Raw genomic sequence first — 25167 nt, 5'->3', positions numbered from 1 at the left:
CTTACTTGCAGCTGAAAATTTCGTTACATCGCGAATTTCTTTACGTCGAGGTTCCCATGTTTCAGCTGTCAAAATAAAGTATAACTGGTTCGCTGAGCACTGCTAGTTGATGGGAACTTGTAAAGCACTTATTGAGGGAATATGCAAGAAAATCTAGTAATAGTAGCTCTAACAAGGGCACCGGATGTTTTTTTCTGTATCAGGAGCATAATGAGTGATAGCAAACACCGCGACAGCATCATTTTTCTCCCTGTGCGCATAGCAAAGAATGAGCGCAGTGCCTAGTACTCCAAGCCGCCACAAGATGTCGCCACTGGCATCATCATCATCATTATCATTTAACATTTGCAGGTGGGGACGCATCAATGGGGAAAAAATAAAGAAAAATATGTTCGCATCGCTCACGCCGGCGCGGCTACCTTGGGCATGGCTCGTTCTTGCTGACGGTGGGATTGTGCTCGTGACAGTGCTTGGCGAATGCTTATGTGACGGTTAAGTGAACGGTTTCTATCAGTGCTTTATTATGTCGCTTTTCTTGCTCTGCACTTTATTTTAATCGCTGTATGCGACCAGGGCACGTTTTTATTTCATTTTTCTTTCGCCGCTCGCCCGTTTTAACGGTGCGGTCACCTAGCTCTATCAGTTTGTCAACACTGGACTTTTTTTTTTTCTACGAGGACATCGCACGCAAAAAAAAACGGATGCTGCAAGAAAATTCGGTTTACTAACTCAATGGTCATGTTATTCATGGAATTACGAGACTGTTTCATGAATGCAAAAAATGTTCATTGGAACTTTGTGGAGTATGTGCAGTCGATCCAGTTCATTTGGCAGCAAAGAACTCCGTCAACTTCAACTGACACTTTTTAATAAGCGTCGGCGTTATAAGGCGCTCGTATGTAGACAGGGCTACCAAGGCCTGCTCATGTGAATGCGCACCCGCGTGCGCACGCAGAACATCCAGCGCATCTATGACTTGCATTGGTGTAGGCACGCTGCTCGCCACATGGGCATCTTGGTCACAGTCGTCATCCTCTATTCCCATGTCGGTGACACTGAATTATAGCGGCATCATCCAGCTCTTCAGTTGTAAGAGCAGAAGCGTCGCTGAGAACAGTCTTCAAGCATCACGTCGCTGGGAGCACCACCCTGATCACAGAGCAGCTGCCACGAGTCACCGACGTCTGTGCTGGATGTATATGGCATGCTTTCGTGGTCGTCGTCATTAGCTTCGCAACCCAGTTCTTGGTTTTAGTGCATGCTATCCTTGAAGCTTGCCTTTTTGAAGCAGTTCGCTATAATCTCGCTGCTCGTTGACTCCCATGACTGCGATAGCATCTCCAAGGCCATGAATACGTTGATTTTGGTCTCTCTTTTGAGCTCAATGTTCAGCAGCAGCCTTTCAATCACCCGCTTGCGGTACGAACACTTCACGCTGTTAATAATACCAATACCCTGGTCCAGTGGTTGTATCAGGGAGGTGCAATTTGCGGGAAAATATTCGAGCTCGCTGTTGGTGAGCGCACAGTCTCGATAATGATGCGCGGAGCAGTTGTCCACAAGTAGGCAGATGCTTCTTTCCTGCTTGCGCATTTCAGCATCCAAGTCCTTCAGCCATTTTGTGAACAAATCCCGTGTCATCCACGCCTTCGTGTTTGACGTGTATTTCACCGGCATCGTTTTCTTGCCGCTAAAGCAGCGTGGCTTCTCACTTGTTCCAATTACAAATGGCACGCGTTTATCACTGCCATTCATGTTGGCACAGAAAAGAACAGTTAAACGCTGCTTACTGTGCTTGCCACCATGGCATTTTTCATTTCGCAGCGGCAACGTTTTCTTTGGCAACAGCCGATAGGAAAATGCCGTCTCGTCACGGCATTGTAAATGTCGGCGACGTCGAAATATGCCAAAATGCCCGGGACACGATCACGCAGCCAGTCAGATGCTCCAATCTCGTTCGCCTCAGCCGACTCGGCACTGGCCACCTTTCCAACAATGTTGTGCCTCTCCTTAAATCGTTGGAGCCACCCGCTGCTGGCTTTGAAGTCGTTGCACCCAAGAATGCAAACGAAGTTCAGGGCCTTCTGTTGTAGAATGGCCCCGCTCAACGGCATGTTTTTGGCATGCATATCGAAGAACCACGTGAAGAGGGCCTTTTCTACGTCGACGTAGCTTGCCTCCTTTAATCATTTCCGCTGCAGGCCCGAGCCACCCGCACTAACGGCAGTCACAATGCTGTCTCAATTTAAGAATCGTAGACAGGGAACTCTGTGAAAGTCCATACCTTTCGGCAACAGTCTTCTTTTCGTCGTTCATTACTTCAGTGATGATCTTGGCTTTTATGTCCATAGACAAAACTTTTCTCTTGCGAGGAGCACTCATCTTAGACACAAAACTCACTGCACAATGAACGGAGCCAAGCCAAAGAAACGCTGCTGCTGTTCGTAAGCCTCAGTCGAGCTCAACAACGCGATGCTCTTTGTCAGCCTCCTCAGGCCTCACGTACGCATATTTCCGGTTCGCGCTTTCACGTTCCGAGTCTCCGACTCTCCAGTGGCATCATGGCGTGACGCGTCTTGAAACTTCCATGCCACGGATTTTGTATGCGTACCACAGATGGTGCGGCTGTACGTTTTCGCAGATTTCCGACTGCCGGCAAAATTGGCGCGTAAAAGGGCAAATACAAAATGCATTTTGTCTCGGCTAAACTTTTATCTCTCATTCAATTACGAAAGTCGCTCCTGGCACATGTATACGATGCGCAAGGACTTCATTACATCGAAAGTGCGGTACAAAATTACTTCGTTAAATCGCGAAAAAAAATACATGGTTTTCAGTGGGGAAGTGATCGCGAAATGAAAAAAATGTGTTACATCGCGAATTTCGTTACATTGAGGTTCGACTGTATATCTTTGTTAATGCCGCTTATCACCATATTATTACACGTGTTACAGGGTACTAAACATTTCACCAATAATACACTACTTCACGTTATATTCAATAATTCAGCAAAGGCTCATTAATTCCAGAGACAAGTTGACATCATACAAACTGAATGCGTTGTGATGAACATACAATTTGGGCTCATTGGAAGAATGAACCCACTCTGATGGAAGCAGAGGGAATGGCTTAGCAACACTGAAGTGGCCAGAAAAAAATGTAGAATGGAAATCACATACACGCCAATTACAGTAAAAGCTCGTTAATTTGACTCCCGTTAATTTGGAAAATCGGATAATTCGACCTTCGCGCCTGGTCCCCAGAATTATGTAAAGGAGTCTATGGGACGAAACTCTCGTTAGTTCGGACGGATTTGACCACACAACGGATAATTCGGACAACTTCGGGCAGCTACCGTGGCTCGAAAACGAAAATAAGACGAGCGCGGCACAATGGCGATACCCAAAAGCAGCATCGCCATGCACATCAATTAATCAACTTGGCTCGACTTGTGGCTGGACGGGAGCTTTTTCTTGTTTTTTCACGAGTCGACGTTACTGGCGGTGCCATTTTGTCGTTTTGCTGCTGTCGGTGCGCTACGCTGTTGTATTGAAGACTGCTCGCTTTAGTGCGGCTCATTGCTTCTCTGTTGTGCGCTGGTATCACCGCACTTGTCCCCGATGGCAACACCGGCGAAACGGCCAAAGAGCTACGAGGTCAAGGACTTGGCTACCGAAGTTGAAATTTTGCGGGCCCTTAAGAACAGACTCTCCCGACAAGAAGCAATGAAAAAATATTACGTTAAAAGGAGTACTTTAAGCACATATGTAAAAAATGAAGAACAGATTCTTCAGGCATTCGAAAGCGAGACGTTCCAAGCGTCAAGAAAGCGTCTGCGAACAGCAGCTCATCCGGAGTTGGAAGAAGCCTTGCTTCGGTGGGTGGTCAACTCGCGTGATGCAAACCTCCCATTGAGTGGACCCCTCATCATGGCGCAGGCCGAGAGGTTTGCACTGATGATGTATATCGATGGATTCAAAGCGTCAAAAGGGTTCTGCGTGCTTTAGAGACAGACATGGTCTCGTTTTCAAGACTGTGCGGCGAAAGAGGTGCCGTCAACGAAGATGTTGCCAACAAGTGGAAGAACGCTCAGCTGCTGGAACATATCGCAGCATATGATCTAAATGACATTTTTAATGCTGATGAAACAGCACTTTTCTTTAAGGCAATGCCTGACAAGACTGTGACAATGAAAGGAGATCCCTGCATCGGAGGAAAAAGGAGTAAAGAACGAGTCACCGTTATTTTAGCCGCAAACATGACAGGGACTGAGTGCTTGCCGCTTGTCGTCATTGGAAAGGCACAAAAGCCACGGTGCTTTAAGAACGTGCCTGCTCTTCCGGTGGTGTACCGGGCTAATAAAAAGGCCTGGATGACATCGGAAATTTTTCGCGGCTGGATACAAAAGTTAGACCGACAGTTTTCCGCGAAGAACCGCAAAGTGTTAATTGTCCTTGACAACTGTAGTGCACATAACAGTGCCACCAGACTGAACAATATTGAAGTTATTTTTTTGCCGCCCAACACTACATCGGCCCTCCAACCGATGGACCAAGGTATAATTCAGTATGTGAAGACTAAATACCGCAGGCGCGTGCTGTAACGCATGCTACTGTGCAATGAATCGGTAAGCAGTATGACGTGGATCTTCTGAGCGCGGTCAACATTCTTGCCTACGTTTGGAAGAAAACACATGCGCACGTCATCGCTAACTGTTTCCGACACAGTGGCTTCGTTTTGCCTGAGCCCTGCAATGACACAGTGGCAGAAATGTCTCTAGACGACAATGCAGATGTCTGCCCGGATTTCGGAGGTGTGCTGCTTTATGCCGTGACACTCGCCGATTACATCAGCATTGATGACGGTGTTGTCCCAGCCGGCTCTCTAACTGAGGAAGAAATTGTCCGGGACGTACTGCACGGCGAAGATACGGAGGAGGAATAGGGGCTACGAGAGGAGCAGCCTCGGCCCCCTCGCACTGTGAAGGAAGCAGCAGAGGCCCTTGTTGTGTTAGACCCAGCAGTGGATAGGCCCCGCAATCCCAAGTTCAGTGTGAAAAACCGTCAGGAAAGGCACTTTGCTAGAGTTGGAAACGAAGAAATGAAGGTTTAATTTTGGTGGGGCACTGCAGATGGCATGCGCGCTGCTGAGCAGCTGGAAGGACTGAGGAAAATAGTATCCGCGCGGGTTTCGGCGGGAAAGCAGACAAACATCCGTGATTACTTTAAGTAATAAAGGTATGTTGAGATAAAATCGTGCATGTTTTTTTTTGTTCTCTCGATAATTCGGACATTCGGTTAATTCGGACATATCTTACGGACCCTAGAAGTCCGAATTAACGAGCTTTTACTGTACATCCAAAACTATGCTCGGCTAGGTTAGCTTTTTTGCTGGCTGTTACTTGCTGGTTGCCACCGTTACTGTAGATTGGCAAGAAGTCAGAGCTGTAAAACTGAAACTTGTGATCCAAATGTTCTCAGAGATAGTGATGTGTTGTCATGCCCAACATTGTGTGCACGTCAGAGATGTGTGAGCGATTCTGCTTTATTGAGCTCGGTTTCTAATTAGGCTTTTTTTTATAATTGCTTGTTACACTGTCATAACTGGATGCAGCCATTCATGCATACCAGTTTGCATTATTAGGTGTCCAGAATAGCTCACATTTAATTGCATAGACATTGGCTGAGGCCTAGCATGCATATCAAATTATTGGGGGAAGAAATATTTGGCCTTTTCAGTATTAACTTTTCTGTTTGAATATCTTATGCTCGGTTCACAAAGGTGAGATGCTGTGATTGGTTATACAAAGCTGTCACTTTTGTTGTGTTGCAAAGTAAACATGCACTGTTAGGTAAACGGTTCAGAATTTTACATGCATGTTTTGTTGCTCAGTGCTTACAGTCAGGGGGTCTCAAGGTGTCTGAGACCCCCCGCACTCAAAGGTATACTGATTGCATGAATAGAAAGCAGGCTGTCATCTTTTAATCCTGTCAGTGGTTGTTAGAACATTTCTATTGTTTTGGCAATTTAGCACTGTGTTTTGATAAGAACCATTAACGTATCTTCTATAACTCCATGACAAGGAAAAATAATATCTCACATTTGTATAAAACGATGTTAGAAGCAGGCTAACAGCTGCTTTCTTTCTCTTCCTTTTTACATCCCTTCCCACCTGTGCTCGAATCAGTAGAAACCCCTCTCTGATGATGCCAGACTTTAAGCCCTGGTGTTGCTACTGTTTTAAGTAGATGTGTGGTGTATTGGGTTTTCAGCAAACATTTTCACAAAACGAGGGGGGATGAGCTTTCTGAGAAATGAACTTGCATCATCTTGCTGAACCTTCATTTCTCGGGAATGTTTTCTAGCAGAGGTGTTTGCCACCTTCTGTGATGCCAGTCTAAGAAAACTTATATAGGTATACTATTTGTGTGTGAATAATAATACTGGTGCAGTGAAGCCGTCTTGAAGTTTGGGTTCATTCAACATAGCATATTCATTGTATATGCACACGATGAGTGCTATTCTAAATTTATTCAACCATCTAGCCACCACAGATATTGTTGCAAACTTGTGAAGGCAACATTGACTTTTTCTTTTTATTCTGTGCATTTGTATTGAGAGCTTGCACAATCTACAGTAATTCAGACTATCACTTACTGTAAAAATCTGCATATAATACAAGGTGTAATTTTAGAATAGTGAAAATGGGAAAAAAGTTGTCATTCATGTATAATGCGAGTGAAGAAAGATCAACAAAAGTATTTTATTTACATAACATTTTGTGGTTGCTTCACGCTTTCGTATTCAACACCACTGTGTGCCAGGCATTGAATAGGGCCACACACCTTCATGCGTTGTTGTTGGTTTGCTCCTCTTCTCATGCTGACACGCTTGATCAGAGAATTTTATGCAGTGTGAGGGGAAGAGCAGCTCACATTTGGCCTGGCAATCTCGGAGGCGACATGGCCCTTCAGTTTTAAATCAGTAGGCCACTTACAGCTCGAATGCGGGATGGCAGCACATGAACTGTCAGTTAGCAGGGCCTGCGCTAGCACAGTGCATGGCATGGAAGTATTTTCGCGATCACCATCGTTCGATGTGTCGTCTTTCGAGAGTCCTTTGCTGAAAGCCTTTCCTCTAAACATGTTCGTTATCGCATTGTTTTGAAAATGTGACCCTAGGAATTCTAGTGGCCTTGTTGCTTTGTATTAGAGCATCCGCCTCGTGTTCGGGAGATACCAGGTTTGATCCCTGGTGCCGGTGGGTACCCACTGGTTTTTCAATGGGTACAAGCTTTCCCCCAGCCTGGTGCTCGGCTCTGGGGTGAAATGTTTGGGAAAGGGGTCATAGGTCTCAAATAGCTGCTCCGATGTGGCAGTGATTTGTTCCACCATCGGACAACAATAAGTCCATCTCGCGCGGCAAAAGCCCATTATGTGGCCCTTGAGCCCGATACCACGCAAAGCTTGAAGCCGCAGTAGCAGCTTGCCGAAGTGGCCTGGCTGGTCTGGGTGATGCCGACGGCAATGCTCCTCAAGCGCTGCATAACCTTTTCGCGGAGCACCTCAACTCTGGCCACATTCGGAGCCTGTGATTCCCCTTTAGGACATGGCCAGCATGGTTGGTGAGGCCCATGGGAGAAAAGGCTTAGTGCTGTTTTTGCCATTCCTGCATTGTGCGAGGTGCGATCTGTTTGCTACTAGCTGAGCGTACATTGCAAGCACCATGGTGATGCTGTGGTTGCAAAAGATGGGGGGGCAGCGTGAAGAAACTGAGACCATTGAAACAGACAACTGATGCCACCTGTGGGTGGCGCTTCCTGTCACTGCAAGCCTGATGCTGATGGAGCTAAAAAATAACGAGACCAAAACTATGACATTTGGCTGACATTCTTTCGGATCCATATATAATACGAGGCAGAATTCTGACATGACAAAACATCACTACTACTACAACAATACTACTAAGCCTAGAGCAAAAGCGATGGCAGCACTCCTATGCAAACCTTCTCCACTGAGTTTCACTTCATATTAAGAACTGAAAGGCGAACATTTTGGGGCAGGAGATACAAAGGACCCAGACTCTAAACAGCTCAGCACGTCTTCCTGCGCGATCATTGCACACACTAATTATATATAAAAAAAAGATCCAAGCAGTAACAAGATGAGCATATGCTCGAAAACAATACATTATTATGTGCAGTATAATATTCTATCCAGCAAAAAGCTCCTTTGATCAAGACCAAAAAATTATGTACTTACGCATGTTTTGGGGAACTTCGGCACGAAGAATCTGTATAGAGGCTGCAATAATCAGCTGCATATGTGGGCTGTTCTCTTCAAATGCTGACTGCTGCAGGAGGTTGAGAGAGATTGAATTTAAGCGAAATAAAAGCAGACAATAAAAGTAGGCAGTGGGCATTGTGCTCACACAGAGGCTGGCCGTCGACTGAGTGGGATGCATCTTATGCTTTCCCGCTATTTGGACACGTGACCTTAACGGGGTGGGCAGGGGGGGGAAGCTGCAAAGCCGGGAGAATCTTTCTCTGTGCAGTGCATGCACTTCTTTTTCCTTTTTCTTTTTGCTGCTTTTTCTCTCCACTTCATCATTCCTGTCGCCCCCGCAGTAGGGTGTCTCGATGCCTTTCGCCTCCCTATGATTCTTTCTGCTTTGAGGAAAAGAGATGGACCTATGGACTCGGTGGGGCAGCAGGTCTTGCGCAACGAGAAACAGCTTTTTTTCTCCTCACCCTATTCCCCCATCATTCAAGCATCAAGGTCATTTCTGTTCTTTTTTTTTTCTACGGCTTTTGTGGAGCGCTCGTCTTGACTGTCAGCGGGTGTTGTTCTTTGCATGAAAAAAATATGGCTTGGAGTGAATGCATGTAAGTTTCTTTTAACCGAATATCTTTCACACAAAGCAAATGTGGGGCAGTAGAACACCTGCAGCTTCATTTAGCCAAAATAGCACGACCTACGTATACAGTGTTCTGTAACTTTATCAGAACCGTCTTGGAAAATTTTCCCACTGGTCGAGGTGGGAAAATTTTCCAAGACGGTTCCGATAGAGTTGCAGAACACTGTACGTTATGAGTGCTTTTGCACAGATTATATAATTCATGCGAATTTATATGTCCCAAAATAGTACATGGGTTATTTAGAGCACCTCGGGCTGTCATATCGATCGCAAAGCACATTTCCGTTTTTGCAGTTTCCATCATAATGGGGCTTGGAGCTCGACTAAAGCCCGTGACCTTCAGCTTAAGCTGGTAAATGCCAATTGAACCACATAGTAACTGCTGCAAGTTCCTCACAAAAATATTTTGTCCATTTGTTCACCGGATCTGGGTGAAAGCTCATAAAAGTTCACCGCCTCTTTTTTTGGCCCCGTACGAAAAGTAAACTCACCTAGGCTTATACATGCAAAATGAATTTATGGGCGTTTAGGGTTGATAGGCTTTGAGGGCACTGGCAAAAGTAATTGACGGTTAACATCTAATCCTTAAAGGCACCTGATCTCTTCGGTTTATCGTGAGTTTGCTTAGGGTTAGGTTATAGGTTAACTTTATGATGAGGTTGTTTTAATGCTGAGGTTACCATTTAACCGTAAAAAAATGACCAATTACATTCGTAGGTTTATAGCAGTTTACTCCGCAAATCCTAGGCACTTAATACTAAGTATGCTTCAGACAATCAGCACCTACCAGTTCATCCTTTTTCTATGTCACTCACCTCTTTGATTTCTCCTACCTGTCTCCTGCTATCCTTTTATTTTTGCCGCCCCAGTTCAGGTGCTTCAGCTCATTTCAAAAGCAGATATCAGGGCAGACAAAAAGTTTTTTCTTCCTTTATTATTTTTATATTTTTCTATAATAATAAAACTACTTACTACTACCAGTTCACAAATTCAAGCATAAGCTCATGACAACTCGGGATCAACTACAGAGTGTGCCATCCCCGCCACGGCTCAATTAGTGTGCGGTTAAAGCTTTATTTCAAAATATGTATGAATAACCGTTAAAATCACCTTTTGTTGAGCAGTGTATATCAGCAGGCTCAAATGATATAGTGTCAATGCTACATAAAATTAGCTGTTTCAATGGTACGAATTTTTCACTTTTTTCCTGTTTGCCTGCTGCCTCATGGAACTTGGAGGGAAAACTGCTGTATTGCAGGAAACTTTACTTTGATATGCACAATGTTATGATATATTTAGCAGCAGTGAATACGCGGCTGGGGAAAAGGGGATTCGAGAAACTTCATATATATTCTGGCATTTCATACCATATTTTTGCGTGCGAGGCTGATGTTAAAGAATTTAACACAATGTAGACCGCCACTGGTGCAGGAGCCAATCGATCCTCATCATGTTGTGCGGGATTCTCAAAACATAATCCTTTTGAATTTTCTTAAAAGAACCAAAGGTTACTCCTTTACCAATGCTTCTGTTTGCAGGAAGTTATGTTCGACAGGCGAATCATCCGGGTGATCGGCTCATTGCGTGCCTTTCATTTTTATTTGGAAACTATCAGGACCACATTTGTGTTCTGGATAAAGTCAGTCGGCCTCGGCATATTGATAAATCAGAAATAAAGCTTTCTTAATTCCTGTGTTTTAACTGAGGTGGGCAAATATTTATCCCAAGCTGTTCCATTTATCCTCATGTCGACACTGTCGAGAGTGCAGCATATGTATATTATGTGAAGCGTTACAGCTCGTTTGGTCCAAAAGCTACCTCGCTACTCCGGTTTTCACTTGAGTATTGTCGAGTTTGGTGTGAAATATTCGGAACATGGTAGTAAATATGGATGTGCGGATCAGGTTTCTACCGGGATCTGTGACAGATGCTGTGCCTTCACTTTCCTATAAACAATTTACAAATAACTGCGGTTGTCCACCGAAATAGAAGTAAGAATGAGAAGGTGTCGTATCCTGTCGACGTAACAGTCTATGCTTGGGAAGCTTGAGCATCCCCAAAATTTTTATTTCCTTCGTTCAATTATTAACTATTTCATCGTATCATCACTGTGTAAGGTTGTGGAACAATTTATTCTGTGTGATTGCATATGTACGTAAGTGCATGTGGTCGTGCGTGCATGCGTCACACACGGCTTCGTGCCGATGTCGGGATAGACTATTAACTCAATAATCTCGGACATCTTGTTCATCCTAAAGTTATAGCTAATTAAAGAATGCATGAAACTTCTGATAAAAGGTGCCAACTTTCACACATCTGTGTTCCCTTGATTGTTTTTTAATCCAGCCTCCCCAATGATACGACCCTGCTTGTCTTAGCACGTGTTTTCTCTTAATGTGTATTCCTCTTGCAAAGTCAATGTACTTTGATTATATTTTCACTATAGCAAGGTGGTGAGGCCTATTTGGTGGTGAGGCTTTGTCTTCATTCTGCCCTTTGTTGTGCACTAATGGGTGTCTGAATTAGTGGATCACATAGGCTACATTGGGCAGCCTTCACTTTACACTGGCTTGGAAGTAGAAGGCAGATGTTTGTAGTGCATGGTAAGGGGAAACAGGCGCATGTGTTCGCATAGTTAGAGGAGATGTTTGTAGACGAAGCATGGATAGCAATGACCGTATCTAATCTCTGCGAAGTGCTCTGCTATTCTGCGTCCCTAGACATATGGGCTAAAGGTATGCGAAGTAGAAGACTCCTGTTGCACCCAATCTCCCGTGTGCTGGAAGAGACTTTCGGTGGCGCACTGAGTGTAGCGTACTTGATCCCCACCAAATTAAGACAGGCTTTACAGCTGGCATATTTATATGCACTGTATTAACTGTGCTCAGGTTGAGTCTCACATGCATGTGTCCTTGAGGACTGCATCGCAGCTTGGACATTCAACTGCCTAGTGCCGTGAACTTTTTCGTCGCACAGAGAAAGGCTGCGTGAAGCGTTCAGACAACGTTTAGTGAAGTCTGCGGGATTGATCATTTGGCAGAATAGGAACGCGGTCATGTTTTGTTGGCGACCCCATCGTCTACTGCTCCCCATGCTAGTGCTTCTCCCCTAGACATAGTGAGCTGTTAGCTCTTGGAGAGCAAAGCTTTGTCTGGAGGTTGTTGACTCGGCACATCCACCTCAGGAAGGCCACTTGTAGATCAAAGTGATTTGAACTAGGTTCTTGTCTTAAAAGACGCAACCCTGCGGCTCACGCTTATATGTGTGAGCCCAAAGGAGCAATCAACTGTCTGGAAATTTGTTAGGTGGTCAGAGCTCCCGAGGCAGTCCTGTTGCAGCTGCATTATTGATATATAATGTGTGACCAGAAATTTACCCACTGCATCATATATTTCTTGCCGCTACCTTATATGTTTTGTACTGTTTACTGTTTTACTGAAACATTATTTATTGTCTTTACTGTTTCCATGATTATCAATAAAATTTCTTTGGTTCCCTTCTGTGTAAATGGTTCTGTGTAAAGCGATCTCTTGGCTTAGTACGTACGACAGATAATTTGCTCTAATCACTTTTGATACATGTTCACACCTTACCTTAAAATTAATTAAAATTACCTAAAAGTTCTCCATATTATTATTTTGCAAGCCACAACAAAAACCTGAAATTGTGGCAGCTGCTTCAGGAAAGAATTCTTTTCAATTAGCTTTTTTACTTGTGCGTACCTCGTGTAGCTGTCAATAAATATTCTTAATTGTCAATCATGCTGTACAATATAGGGGTCTCAAACTCGTATTGATATGCAGGATGCATTGAGAAAATATGTCTCTCGCAGACCAAGAGTGGACAATAACAAGCAAAAAAAAAATGAGAAGAATCAAAACAATCTGTAAAAAAAAATACTAATAAAATGAATAAAAATCAACTGTTTCATTCCTATGAAACCACACTCCCATTATTTGAGAAAAAAAAGGGGAGCCGATTTTTTTGTGTCCAAATGCACCGGAGGAGCATGTTACTTGAGGATGGCTTGGCGGAGTTACTGAAAGGGTACAGCAATTGAAAACTACCACAGTCACTTGTCCTGACAATATATAAATGCAAATGAAAAAGAGGTCTGGTTGTCCAGCACCTAGTTATTGAAGGTAACAAAGTTGACTGTCTCGTAATTTTCACTAATGCGCAACTTTGGAAAACGCGCTCACATTCCCAACATTTCAGTCACATGTACAGCGTCCTTGCGCACTCAAGATAGTCTCTTGGTTTGCACTCTACGCGTGCTCTACGCTTTTGTAACGAACTTGAAAGCAGGCACCCATGAGCACAAGCTGGCTAGTCTTCCAAGAACTGTTGACAAGAAGCAGGGGAGGAGAGGGGGGTAGTTCCTGGTCTACTGTAGAATCGGACTGCTTTCTGCGAAAATGCGCCCCTCTGACTTGCGAAAAAAAAAATGAAAAGAGCCGCGGTCCCACCCCGGCAAACCGTAAAAGATGAATGGGCCACAGGCAAAGAAACAAAACCGAATGACAAGGACGCTGGCCTGTTTTCCCGCGGCTCTTAGCTTTACCAGTCTGTTGTGAGAAAAAAGTATGAGATTAATAACCTGGTCAATAATCGTTTTCCTTCATTTTTTTTCATATATTTGCTTGCAAGACAACTTTGTTCGAAAAGAGCTCTCCCAAAAAAAGTATACAAATACCACAAAACTTCATGCTCTCTTCAAAGTCGGCGTGTACACTCTCTTCTCTCACCCAGTCAGGAACGCTCGCCACCAACTTTCTAGCTGCAGGGGTGACACAGTTGCCCTGCACTTTCCACCATTCCCTCCCTTTCTTTTCCGCCCTTCCTTCAAAACGTCCGAGCGCGTGGTCGGTTTGTTTTGGCCAGGTCTCCTTCCGTGTATGCATTTCTCTTCTCCAGCTGCGAAGTCATGTTTTTAGTTTGTCTCTGCTTGCCTGCTGGAACGTTCCCTGGCCAAGGCTTGCCTGTGCCCTGTGCAGTTTGTCTCTGCTTGCCTGCTGGAACGTTCGCTGGCCAAGGCTTGCCTGTGCCCTGTGCATGTCTGCCCCCGTGTGCTTTTTCTCTTCTGTCTGCTTCTTTTATTTCACACAATAGCGTTTTTCCCACTTACAATGCGAAGTTGCGTCCACTCAAGTACCCTGCCCTATAGCAGCAGAATTTCAGTGAGTCAGACGGGCTAAATGGGGGGGGGTTGTACGGGGTGTGTGCACCAGAGTATAATTCATGTTACATTACCTATTGCTACACTTAGTAACAAGCAAACAGTATAATTACAAGATTTACACATGAAATCGCGGTCACCTCGTGGCTTGCTGTTTATCAGGAGAACTTGGTAAAACATTTTACTAACAGATAGGGTTCACTAAAAATGTGAGCGACAGGTTAAACAAACAATAGCATTGTAACAAAACATTTACAATAAATAGCATGTAACATTTGGTTCCACACTAAGTGCCAATTACATAACACTGCAAAAAACCAAAGCCAAGTAAAAGGCAAAAAAAAAAGTTGCAGTCGTGCTCTTCATAACTTTTTTCTATGTACAACCTCAACGGTCGGGCCGAGGCATTGCTGCACTCTTGCCATTAACCTGGTGCCGTGCCTGGCATTTAGTCCGCTTGCGAAGTCCGGCCAAAGCTTGTGGCGAACTACTTGCCAAAATGGCTCACGGCCACCTCAGGGCCTACCACTTGCCGTAGTTCACTAGCCGACTAAATCAGCTACCAATCATTTTCCGAATGTCGGCCACACGCAAGTGGTGGGAGCACACTTGGGCAATTGGGAGCATACTTGGGCAAAATTGCTGTTCAAAGGCAACTAAGTTACATTACCAATTGCTGAATGTCGTAAAATTGTAATGAAATTACTAATTAGTGCTCCCAAAAGTAATGACATTACAATTACCTTTGCAGAGCAAATTCCTTCTCAATTACTGTCTGGATTTCATCTGTGTAGAAACTAAGTGAAGCTTGTAAACAAAACAACTTCTCTATGCACTATGTGCACATTCTTTCACCTTCCCACCAAATTCTATCCACTGAAACTATGTCCTCCCCTTTTCCTACAGACCAGGCTGTAAAAGATAAAACAATGGCAACAAAACAACAAAAACAATTATGGTCAAACAGTCGCCACTTTCATTACACTCAAAGCAGTAACAAGAGGTGAACCCAGTGCCTTGCTCTGAAGGAAGTGATTTATGGAGTCCATGTTTGTAGGACTATGGCAGCTTGTGCTGGGTAATTTTCACACCAGGGACACTTCCACGTGTTCCCCCCCCCCCCCCCCTTCCTTTTTTGCCCATGATGGCGAGTGTAACCAAGCACTAATGTGCCTAGAGCCAACACAACTGTGAGTGCTACTGCACACTTTCAACTATAGTTTTGACCTTTGACCATCTTGCACCATCTGCCCCTTCAATGGACCCTCAATGTCTTACACATGCCTTCTACTTAGAGAATGTTTGGGACTTAGTGACACAGGACACTGCAGGTCTGAGGCTTTGGACACACCAATTTTATTCACTTCTGTCTTTTTTTGTGGATCCATCACATTGGAACAAACTTCTTGTGCATCATTACTGCTTTCAAGGCTTTGTACTGGATGTATGTAGTAAGATGTATAGAAACAGAAGTTATTCACTTCAGCAAAAGTAATTTTGAAATCAAATAATGACTTTCAGTGCTTAAAATCTGGTTCTATCAGAGGGGGACTCTAGAAATTCTGGCAGGTAGAGAGGGAACTCGGAGGGGGAAAGAAAGGGCTGGTGGTCTTTGCACATCTGTTGTTTAAATGAGAAAAATTATATATATATATATATGAAGGAGGTTATTGTTATCATTTTATGACATGCACTCGAAAAAATTATTCCCTGCACTCTGCCAGCATGATTGACAATATGTGACGTAAAGCAGTTTATAGTGAAACAACAAAGTGTCAGCACTTGTAACATATTTAATTTTTTTTCCTGAAACACTATCTTGTAGCACATTTTGCACTGACAAATGATTTTCGGACTGTTTGGTGGAGAAGGAAATTTTGTCAGAGTAAATAAGTTTCATTAAAAATTTGGCAAATAAATGTCTTTGAATACACTTTATAAAAGCAGTGAGATTGCTGTGTGTTTTAAAGCACATTACATAGGTAACAGAGATTTAATTGCACTTCAAATGTAAAATCAACAGACAGGAAAAATATATACTTTAATTTTAGTCCTCAAGTGAACGCAGTGAAAATTAGCAAAAAATATTGTAAGAACAACCAGCTTGGTCTGACTGGTGACGAGTATAGCATCTGAATAAAAGTGCATAAGCATGTTAACAATTTGCTTAGTCAGCACCTAAAACACAGTGCGAACCGGCAAAATCGAAAAGATGTCATGTGTATAGGATACCTTGATTAGTTCCAGCTCTAAGTGACTGACTTTTGTTTTCTTCACCTCCAGATGTAGAAAACTTCGATCCGTACTAAAACTAAGTAACAATTCTTACTAAAGCTTTCTGCAAAATTTTCTAATGATCATAAACATTCTGATCGCCCCTAAGAAGAATAAAAGGATACACCAGCTTCATTTCCCTGAAGTGCCATGCACCCAATATATTCAAGTATGGGGGTCTCAGACCTCTCTTAAAAACTGATGATGGAATTCTCCGACACCACGACACCCCCCTGACATTAAACTCTGTTATGTGTTCAGATGTCTGAAATAATAATTCGGACTATTGTGAGTTGCACCTTTATTCTAATGCCAGTGTAGTGCCCCCAGCAAGTATATTCCCACTAAAATCACAACTAGCAGGTAATGAATATGCCTCACAAGGCAAGTATGATACCTTGCTTGTGACCATTATGAGATAGAAACTTGATGAATGACAAAATGACTGGAAATTGAATCACATAATGCAATCTAGGGAAAGTAAAATGACAGGCTAACAATAACAGGTGGGAAGAGAGCCTAGTTCTAACAATTGGATATCTTGCCTTTGAACTCCTGCTTGTTCACTAATCCATTAATGGATTATTGAACAATTAGGAGATCAAAGGCAAGGTATCCAATGGCTAGATGTAAAGAAATGAATTCCAGGAAAAGGTATATGTAGCAGGGGGACCCAAATAGCCAAGTGTACAGATGAAGTAGAAAGCTTGTAGGGATGCACAGGTAATTTGCACTGGGGAGGGTCAGCTGGAGAGAAACGGTACAGGCCTTTGTCCTGTAGTGGATGCGGTTATGTTAATGATCTAACTTGAGACTTACATGCCCTGGAGAGGAATGCTGTGTTGAACATCTTCATTGCCGAAGAGAAACTCTTTGAGATATTTAATGTTTAAAACATCTGCATTGTACAGTTATTAATACAAGCTGTTTCATAGGAATCAAAATTTTACATGTATTTAAGATGGCGTAGACCAACCCATACCTATCTAGTAAGCACAATTTAGTGCACTCAAATAATGCACTTGATATGTAGAGCATAACATGAGTGTACTATAAATTGTGCTTAGTAGAGTTACTGAGGATATGTAGTGGAGGGCTTCATAAATTATGACCACCTGGGCACCAACATCGCACAGCACATGGGCACCCTGTGTTTCGCCTCCTCCGAAAAGGGGCCTCCACAGCCATGATTCGATCCCATATTCTTGGGTCCCCCTAATCACTGAGCCATCAGGTTTGGGCTCTATTTAAATACCTTTGTTTACTATATGGATTGTACTATATATTACATATGTGCATCAAACAAAAAAAAGTGCAGTCATCTACAGGAGGCAAAATAGAATTGCAGTGTCACTTCACTGTACCCATGTTCAACAGCATATAGTTGTTCTGATTCTGACAGAATTTAATGAATATTGATGGTAATAAGTGGTAACATGCATTTAGAAACACCGACCTTTGTTCACCAAAACTGATGCAACATAAGTATGTCCAGTGCAGGAGGGCTCTCGCATCAACCTTTCTGTGTCAGCTAGTGGCTGCCTGGCACAACCAGGTAACTACAGCTCAACTGCCAGAATATGTTAATGTGAAGATGTGAACTAATTTAAGAATAAATTGTGTGTTCCATATGACAAGAAATGAGGCTCACTATAATGTGGCAAACTGAACATGTTTGTGCTGCATGACAGAATGACAGTGCACAAAAACTGATGGGGGAACATGGAAAGAAATGACGAGATGTGTGATGAGCACTCATGTGTCTCATCGTTCTTTTTCTTAAGAAAAGAACAATGAATTGTGTCTTCGTCATTTATGAGCTGTTCATTCCTGGCCGCCAAGGTTTCAGTTATCTTTAGGGGAGCTAGGACATAAGAATGAAATATCAACTCTAGAGAAAGTTATAATTCAATAAACACTCTTTAATGACAGTCAGTTTGGCTTTTGCAAATGATGGTTCACTGGATATGCTCTGCTGTTGAAGAAAGAAATTATTTTACAGGGTATGGAGTGTAAGAACACAACACTAGGTATATTTGTACTTTAATGAGGCGTTTGATCTCCTGATTCGTAAAATGTTACTTCATAAACTTGAAACGTATGGCATATGAGGCGCTTCTCTTAGTCTGTTTCACTCATATGTAAGTCAGCGTAAACAGGCCGTCTATGGTAACCTGTCTGTTTAAAAGCTATACAATGTGGAGCTTCTCAGTGTAGCCTTCTGGGTCTGTTTCTTTTTAGTGCTTATATTAATGATATAGTTATATAAACTTGCTTTCATCATTAGATATGTTCTGTAGGCTGATGATACAAGTTTTTTCCTCTCTGACTTATCAGCAGATAATCTATTAAAAAGAGGAAACATAGTGTTCTTTATTCATTAAACAGATGGTCAAGATCAAATGGACGTTTTCAATAGGGCCTTTTTACATAATTTACTAGTATAATAGAATTGTCAACAGCTTTAAATCATTGGGCATCATCTTTGATGCATATATGAAAGTGACAACAGATTACACAATAGTTTTATTATTCCAATGTTGCTACCTAGCTGAAGAATTATTTGGAAATTGCTGAATTGCTTCTTTATTGTTTATGGGCATAGATGAAGCATGTAAGTATGAGCAAAAACAGGTCTTGTCATCATCTTTGCATGGGGTTCACTCTGCGGGCAAACACTCTACATTAACATAACCAATATTGCAGCAATCTCGTCCTTTGAGATGAATTGTAGTATAGTTATTGCAAAATTTCTAGTTATAAATTTTCAACATGGATCTTTTTATCATCACATTAACTGATTTCTATTACTGCTTTTCCAGCTTCTGCACATGATTTAGCATGACAGCCAGTGAAGAGGTTATCAGGCACTTTTTTGCAAAAAAAATATTATAATGGGTGGGCTTTACAGCAACATGAGTCTACATGCAGAGAAGCCCCCTGTTTGACAGTTTGTATACTGAAAACATCCTTGCATTCCATCATTCTACAGCGTTCCTTTTTTTTTTCAAAAAATAGGGTACCTGGAAAGTTATTGGAACGAGGCAGTAAGTAAATATTTTCCAGCGCTGAAAAATGCGGCAGATGTGCCGCTACACGGGTTCAACCAGCATGCAATAAAGATTTTAGTTTTTTATTATTTTGCATGATCACCACAGCTCGTTTCGTAATATATTCTGCCAGCTGTGATGCCCAAATGCGAGCACCCTGTTCTGTGGTTTATGTCATGTGGCACATATAATAACTGCAAGTACACCTCACATACTACCACGGCCGTCTAATGTGATTCGCATTTCATATAACCTGGAATTGCAGAACACACTTGGCTACGCACATTTCGTCGAAGAAGCACTCAAGCAACCTTCAGTGCCAAGACAAGCAACAGCGTCTCCAAGATTTCTTCGGTGCACAAGATGACAGTGATGTCATCCGTGCGGAGTGCTTGCTTACCGATTTCTTGTTGAAGCATAACGTCCCGCTGAGCTCCTCTGAGCACGTGGGACCTCTTTTGTGCAAAATGTTCCCAAAGTCTGACGTTGCGAAGCGCTACGCTGCTCTAGAACCAAGACTACAGCTATTGTCGCTGAAATGCATGTCACGCACAAGAGAGCATGGTGAGTGCCCTGAAAAAGAATGTGTTTCAGTTGCTGTGGATGGCAGTAATGACAGCCAAGTGCAGCTGTACCTGTTCGTGGTTACTTATTTTGTTGAAGAATGGGGCGTGATCGATAGCAAACTTCTTGCGCAGAGCACCCTAGAGGGCCAGTCAACTAGGCGCAATATTGCCAGATTACTGATAGATATTCTGAATTCCTTGGACATACCATTGCCTAACTGCAAAGCTTTTGACTCTGACAATGCCAATGCCATGCTGGGAAAGAAAAATGGCGTAGTGGCAGCGCTGACTGAAGCCCATGAAAACGTTATAATTGGCTGTCCGTGCCATTTAATCAACATTGCAGCAGAAAAAGCGCCCAGTGAAGGTGGACGAAGTCCTCGTAAATATTTTTTTTTATTTGGAAACAAGTGTGAAAAGAAAAGCTGCCCTTAAGCATTTCCAAGAAATGCATAATGTTGAGTACCGAAAAATTCTCAAACACGCGCCAACCCGATGGCTGTCACTTGAGAAATGCCTAGAAAGGTTAATGAATCAATGGGGACCTCTGTTGAGTTTTTTCATCATGAGGTGAAAAAAGAAGCCAAGTGCGCAATTTCTGTCATACTACCAAATTCTAAAGACTCCAGTGGTGTCGTCGCAAAGTACAGAACTGGAACACATGCCGTGCAAATTGAAGAGAAAGAAGGCAGCAGGCGCTGCACCAGTCGCAGTGAAAAAGGCTAAGGCCACTGATATGGTGGACCAGAGTAGGCCACCATGCATAACACGTGAAGAGAGGTTGTTTCAGTTTTTGAGCTCGGACCTCAACAAAGCGTGCTGTATTTTTTTGAATAACACCATTCCTGTCTTTGAGGCATGAAACTGTCGGCTGCAGTCTCAAGCTCCTCAAATACACATATTGCAATCTTTACTTTTTGGGCTTCTTGAAGACCTCCTTTCAAGGTTTGTGCAGCCACACCTTCTAAAGGAACACAAGGACCTTTTTACAGTCGATTACCATGACAAAGATGGAAAGAAGGATGATGAAGACATTGTGGTGGGACTGGAAGCCAAATGCATTGTTCAGAAACTGAAGCCAAGTGAGCAAGAACAATTTTATGAAGCTGTTTGGAAGCACATGATCGCTGCCTGCGATTATATTCGCCTCAAATTCCCTGAAATCCATCGACACTATGTCCTTTCAGAATGTGCTTTTCTTTGTGGAGCGGCTTCCGGTCTCACTGCCACTAGAGCAGCAAGAGTCGAAAGACCAAGCTTTCAATTCTCTGGAAAAAGAATTTGTCAAACTTCAGGCGTTTGACATTCCCCAAGATGTGCTGCAAGAGGAACGTGCTGACAGGTAGTGGAACACCATCTTCCAGCTGAAAGGCGCAGATGGACAAAAGAGATTTAGCCGTATCTCATCAGTAATGCTTGGAATCATCTGTATACCACACAGCAATGCTGAATGTGAGAGGCAGTTGAGTATTGTAAAAAAAATTGCACGCAGGTCAGATCATCTGTCTGACACAACCCTCGGTCACATTCTTTTGGCTAAATGTCGCAAGGGCGAACACTGTTACTCTCGGCAGTACTCAAAGGAATTTATGAAAAGGGCAGCATCTACCACATCGAAGATTCCCTAACAGTGAACAGTGATGTGGCACGTCAGTAGTTTTCAAACAAAAAACACACAATTCCCGCTCTTTTGAACCAAATAAAAACAACTTATTCAATATAAATGCCTAGTAACTTCTTCATCCCCCCCCTCCCCCTTTTCGGTCTGATGAGATTTCCCTAATGCCTTTTCTGTGAACATGGCAGGTATGTAATTTGCATAGTTTATTTGATGTAAGGTATATGTAGATGTAAAATCGGCAATGCAAAAAGTAAAGATGCAGTATACTGTACTAAGGGGCAACTTCAATGCCAAGGTAGGGAAAAAGCAGGCAGGAGACCAGGCAGTAGGTGACCATGGCATTGGATCTAGGAATAGCAGGGGGGAGTTACTAGCTGAGTTTGCAGAGCGTAATAACTTAAGAATCATGAATACCTTCTTCAGCAAACGGAAGAACCGGAAATGGACATGGAAAAGTTCTAACGAGGAGACTAAAAATAAAATTGACTTCATACTGTGTTCAACCCCCACCATTATGCAAGATGTAGAGGCAATCGGGAAAGTGCAATGCTGTGACTACAAGATGTTGAGGTCCCGAATTAGCCTAAATCTGAAGAAGGAACACAACAGATTAGTAAGAAAGAAATCTATCAACAAATTAGCGGTGAGGAGGAGGGCAGAAGAGTTCATGATCTCACTACAGAATAGATATTCAGCTCTAATTGAGGATAACGATATTAGCCTAGGAGCAATAAAGAATAATTTCAGAGATATCATTACTGAATGTGCTGTAGAAGTAGGCAGTAAGATAGTTAGAGAGGATACCGGTAAGCTGGCTAAGGAGACAAAAGATTTGATTAAGAAACGCCAGAGTATGAAAGCCTCCAATCCAACAGACCAGACAGAATTGGCAGATATATCAAACCTAATCAATAAGCGCAAAGTGGCCGATATAAGGAAGTATAACATGGAGAAAAATGAGCATGATGTAAAGAACGGGGGAAGCTTAAAAGCTTTGAAGAAGAAATTAGGCGTAGGCAAAAATCAGATGTATGCGCTAAGGGATAAGGTGGGCAACGTCATCACGAGGCGTTCTATACTGAGATCTACAGTAGCCAAAGTGGTCAGCACCGTAATGAGATTGGCGGTAGGGAAAAACAGTCAGACGCTCCACCATTGATGAAGGACGAGGTTAAGAAAACATTAGAAGCTATGAAAAGGGGGAAAGCAGCTGGAGAGGATCAGATAACTATAGATTTGATGAAGGACGGGGGGGGGGATATCGTGCTAGAAAAAGTGGCCACCCTGTATATGCAGTGCCTGGTGTCATCGACGGTGCCAGAACCATGGAAGAACGCAAACATTATCATTTATAGGAAAGGGGACGCTAAGGACCTTCAAAATTACAGATCAATCAGCTTACTGTCTGTTACATATAAGGTATTTACTAAGATAAGCACTAATAGGATCAGGACAACCTTAGACTGCAATCAAGCAAAGGATCAAGCAGGTTTTCGGAAACGGTACTCTACTATCAATCATATCCATACCATCAACCAGGTGATAGAAAAATGCTCGGAATATAACCAGCCCTTATATAGAGCATTCATTGATTACAAAAAAAAAAAAGCATTTGACTTAGAGAAACCTCGGCAGTGATACAGGCATTGTGAAATCAGGGGGTAGACGAGCCGTAAGTGGAAGTGCTGGAAAAAATATATAGTGGCTGCACATCAACCATAGTTCTGCATAAAGAAGGTAACAAAATTCCTATAAAGAAAGATGTTAGGCAAGGAGTTACAATTTCCCCAGTACTATTCACAGCTTGTTTAGAGGAAGTATTCAGAGACTTGGAATGGGAGCAGTTAGGGATAAGGATAGATGGAGAATACCTCAGTAATCTGCGATTTGCTGATGAAATTGCCTTGCTAATTAACTCAGAAGATGAACTTCAAAGAATGATTGGTGACCTAGACAGGAAAAGTAGAAAGGTAGGATTGAAAGTCAATATGCCGAAGACTAAGGTAATGTTCAAAAGCCTCGGGAAGGAACAGCAATTTACGTTAGGTAGCGAAGCATTGCAAGTAGTAGGCGAATATGTCTACTTAGGATAAGTCGTAACCGCAGATCTGGATCATGAAAAGGAAATAAGAAGAATAAGATTGGGATGGAGCGCATTTTGCAAGCACTTGCAGAATATGACTAGCAGCTTACCGGTATCGCTCAAGAGGAAAGTATACAACAGTTGCATCTTACCTGTACTCACTTATGGGGCTGAAACGTGGAGGCTAACCAAGAGGATTCTACCTAAGTTGAGGACAACCCAGAGGGCTTTGGAACAAAAATGGTAGGGGTACATTGAAAGATAAGCGTGCAGAGAGGGTCAGAGAAATAACTTAAGTTGTTATTGACATTCTAGTGGAAATTAAGATGAAGAAATGGGCATGCGCAGGACATGTAGTGCGAAGAGAGGATAACCGATGGCTGCTTACGGTAACAAACTGGATTCCAAGAGAAGGAAAGCATAGCAGGGGGCAGAGAAGGTTAGGTGGGCAGATGAGGTTAAGAAGTTTGTCGGGGTCAAGTGGATGCAGCTAGGACAGAACCGAGTTAAGTGGAGAAATATGGGAGAGGCCTTTGCCCGGCAGGGGGTATAGTCAGGCTGATGATGATGATATGTAGATGACTTTTTCTGTATCATCTTGCCTGCTGTTCCTTGCAGCGCTTGGCACATGCCTCTCAGCATTTGACAATGTCACAAAGGACCAGGCCTGCTATCTTGAAGCAGGCTCAAGTTCAGGATAGTTTATATGGTTAAACTATGCGACAACATACATCACTGCTGACATCACACACACATTTAATGCAAGTAAACGCAAAGGCGGGTAACTTGAAGACAGATGACATCACAGAAACAGATAAAAAGTGGCCGGCCATGCCACCTGTCATAGGCATGCTGTAAGGTGGACCTTAATGTATGCTGCTCAAGCTGCCAGGCATGACATAGATACAAAGCCCAGCTTTAATCAAGCATATGAATATTTTTGGGGGCATAGGGCAGCATGGTCTAGCCTAGGACCCAAGAGTTCTGGAAGGCTGGATTCTGATCTCATCCTTCCATCTCAATGGCAAAGCTAAAGTTAGCAGCACCTGTTGATTAAACCATGACACAGTTTTGCGACATAACAGGAGCTGCCTGTTCATGTTACCTGCCACGTCCTCAAAAGGTTGAAGTCAAAAGCCATGGCCTCAGACATACCTCAGATCTCTTTTATTTACCCTATGCTGTATATCTTTTGCAGTAAACCTAAATTTGGCATAATTTTGTTGCTTTTTCTTGGTTATTGAGAAGTCCTACCTTTGTTAAGAAAAGAAGGTGCTATTTAAAAGCTCTCGATGAAACAATGTATATAATATGCACAATCTTTTGACTTTTTATGGGGCACAAACGACCCAAAGCTCAAGATGTTTTGAGGGTGAGAATGGTTTCACTTGCTTCCCTGATAAGCTTTGGCATCTTCACGAGTAAACACTTTTAAAGTATACTGAATAAAAAAATTGCCGCCAAGATTTTCATCGTAG

The 25167-nt window shown here is 42.9% G+C and overlaps 1 protein-coding gene across 1 annotated transcript in view; it reads left to right on the top strand.

The window, feature by feature from the left end:
- LOC146172501 (DNA (cytosine-5)-methyltransferase 3A-like) overlaps positions 1 to 25167 on the top strand; it is a 292512-nt gene that overhangs the window by 8168 nt on the left and 259177 nt on the right. Inside the window, exon 3 of the mRNA XM_084585778.1 lies at positions 24778 to 24789. Within this exon, the coding sequence (XP_084441904.1) occupies positions 24778 to 24789 (12 nt within the window). The remainder of the gene's footprint in view (positions 1 to 24777; positions 24790 to 25167) is intronic.

The sequence above is a fragment of the Amblyomma maculatum genome, unplaced genomic scaffold (assembly GCF_055883805.1).
Source record: "Amblyomma maculatum isolate TAMU_Amacu unplaced genomic scaffold, ASM5588380v1 scaffold_13, whole genome shotgun sequence".
Taxonomy (NCBI): domain Eukaryota; kingdom Metazoa; phylum Arthropoda; class Arachnida; order Ixodida; family Ixodidae; genus Amblyomma; species Amblyomma maculatum.
This window is presented reverse-complemented; position numbering and strand designations above follow the sequence as displayed.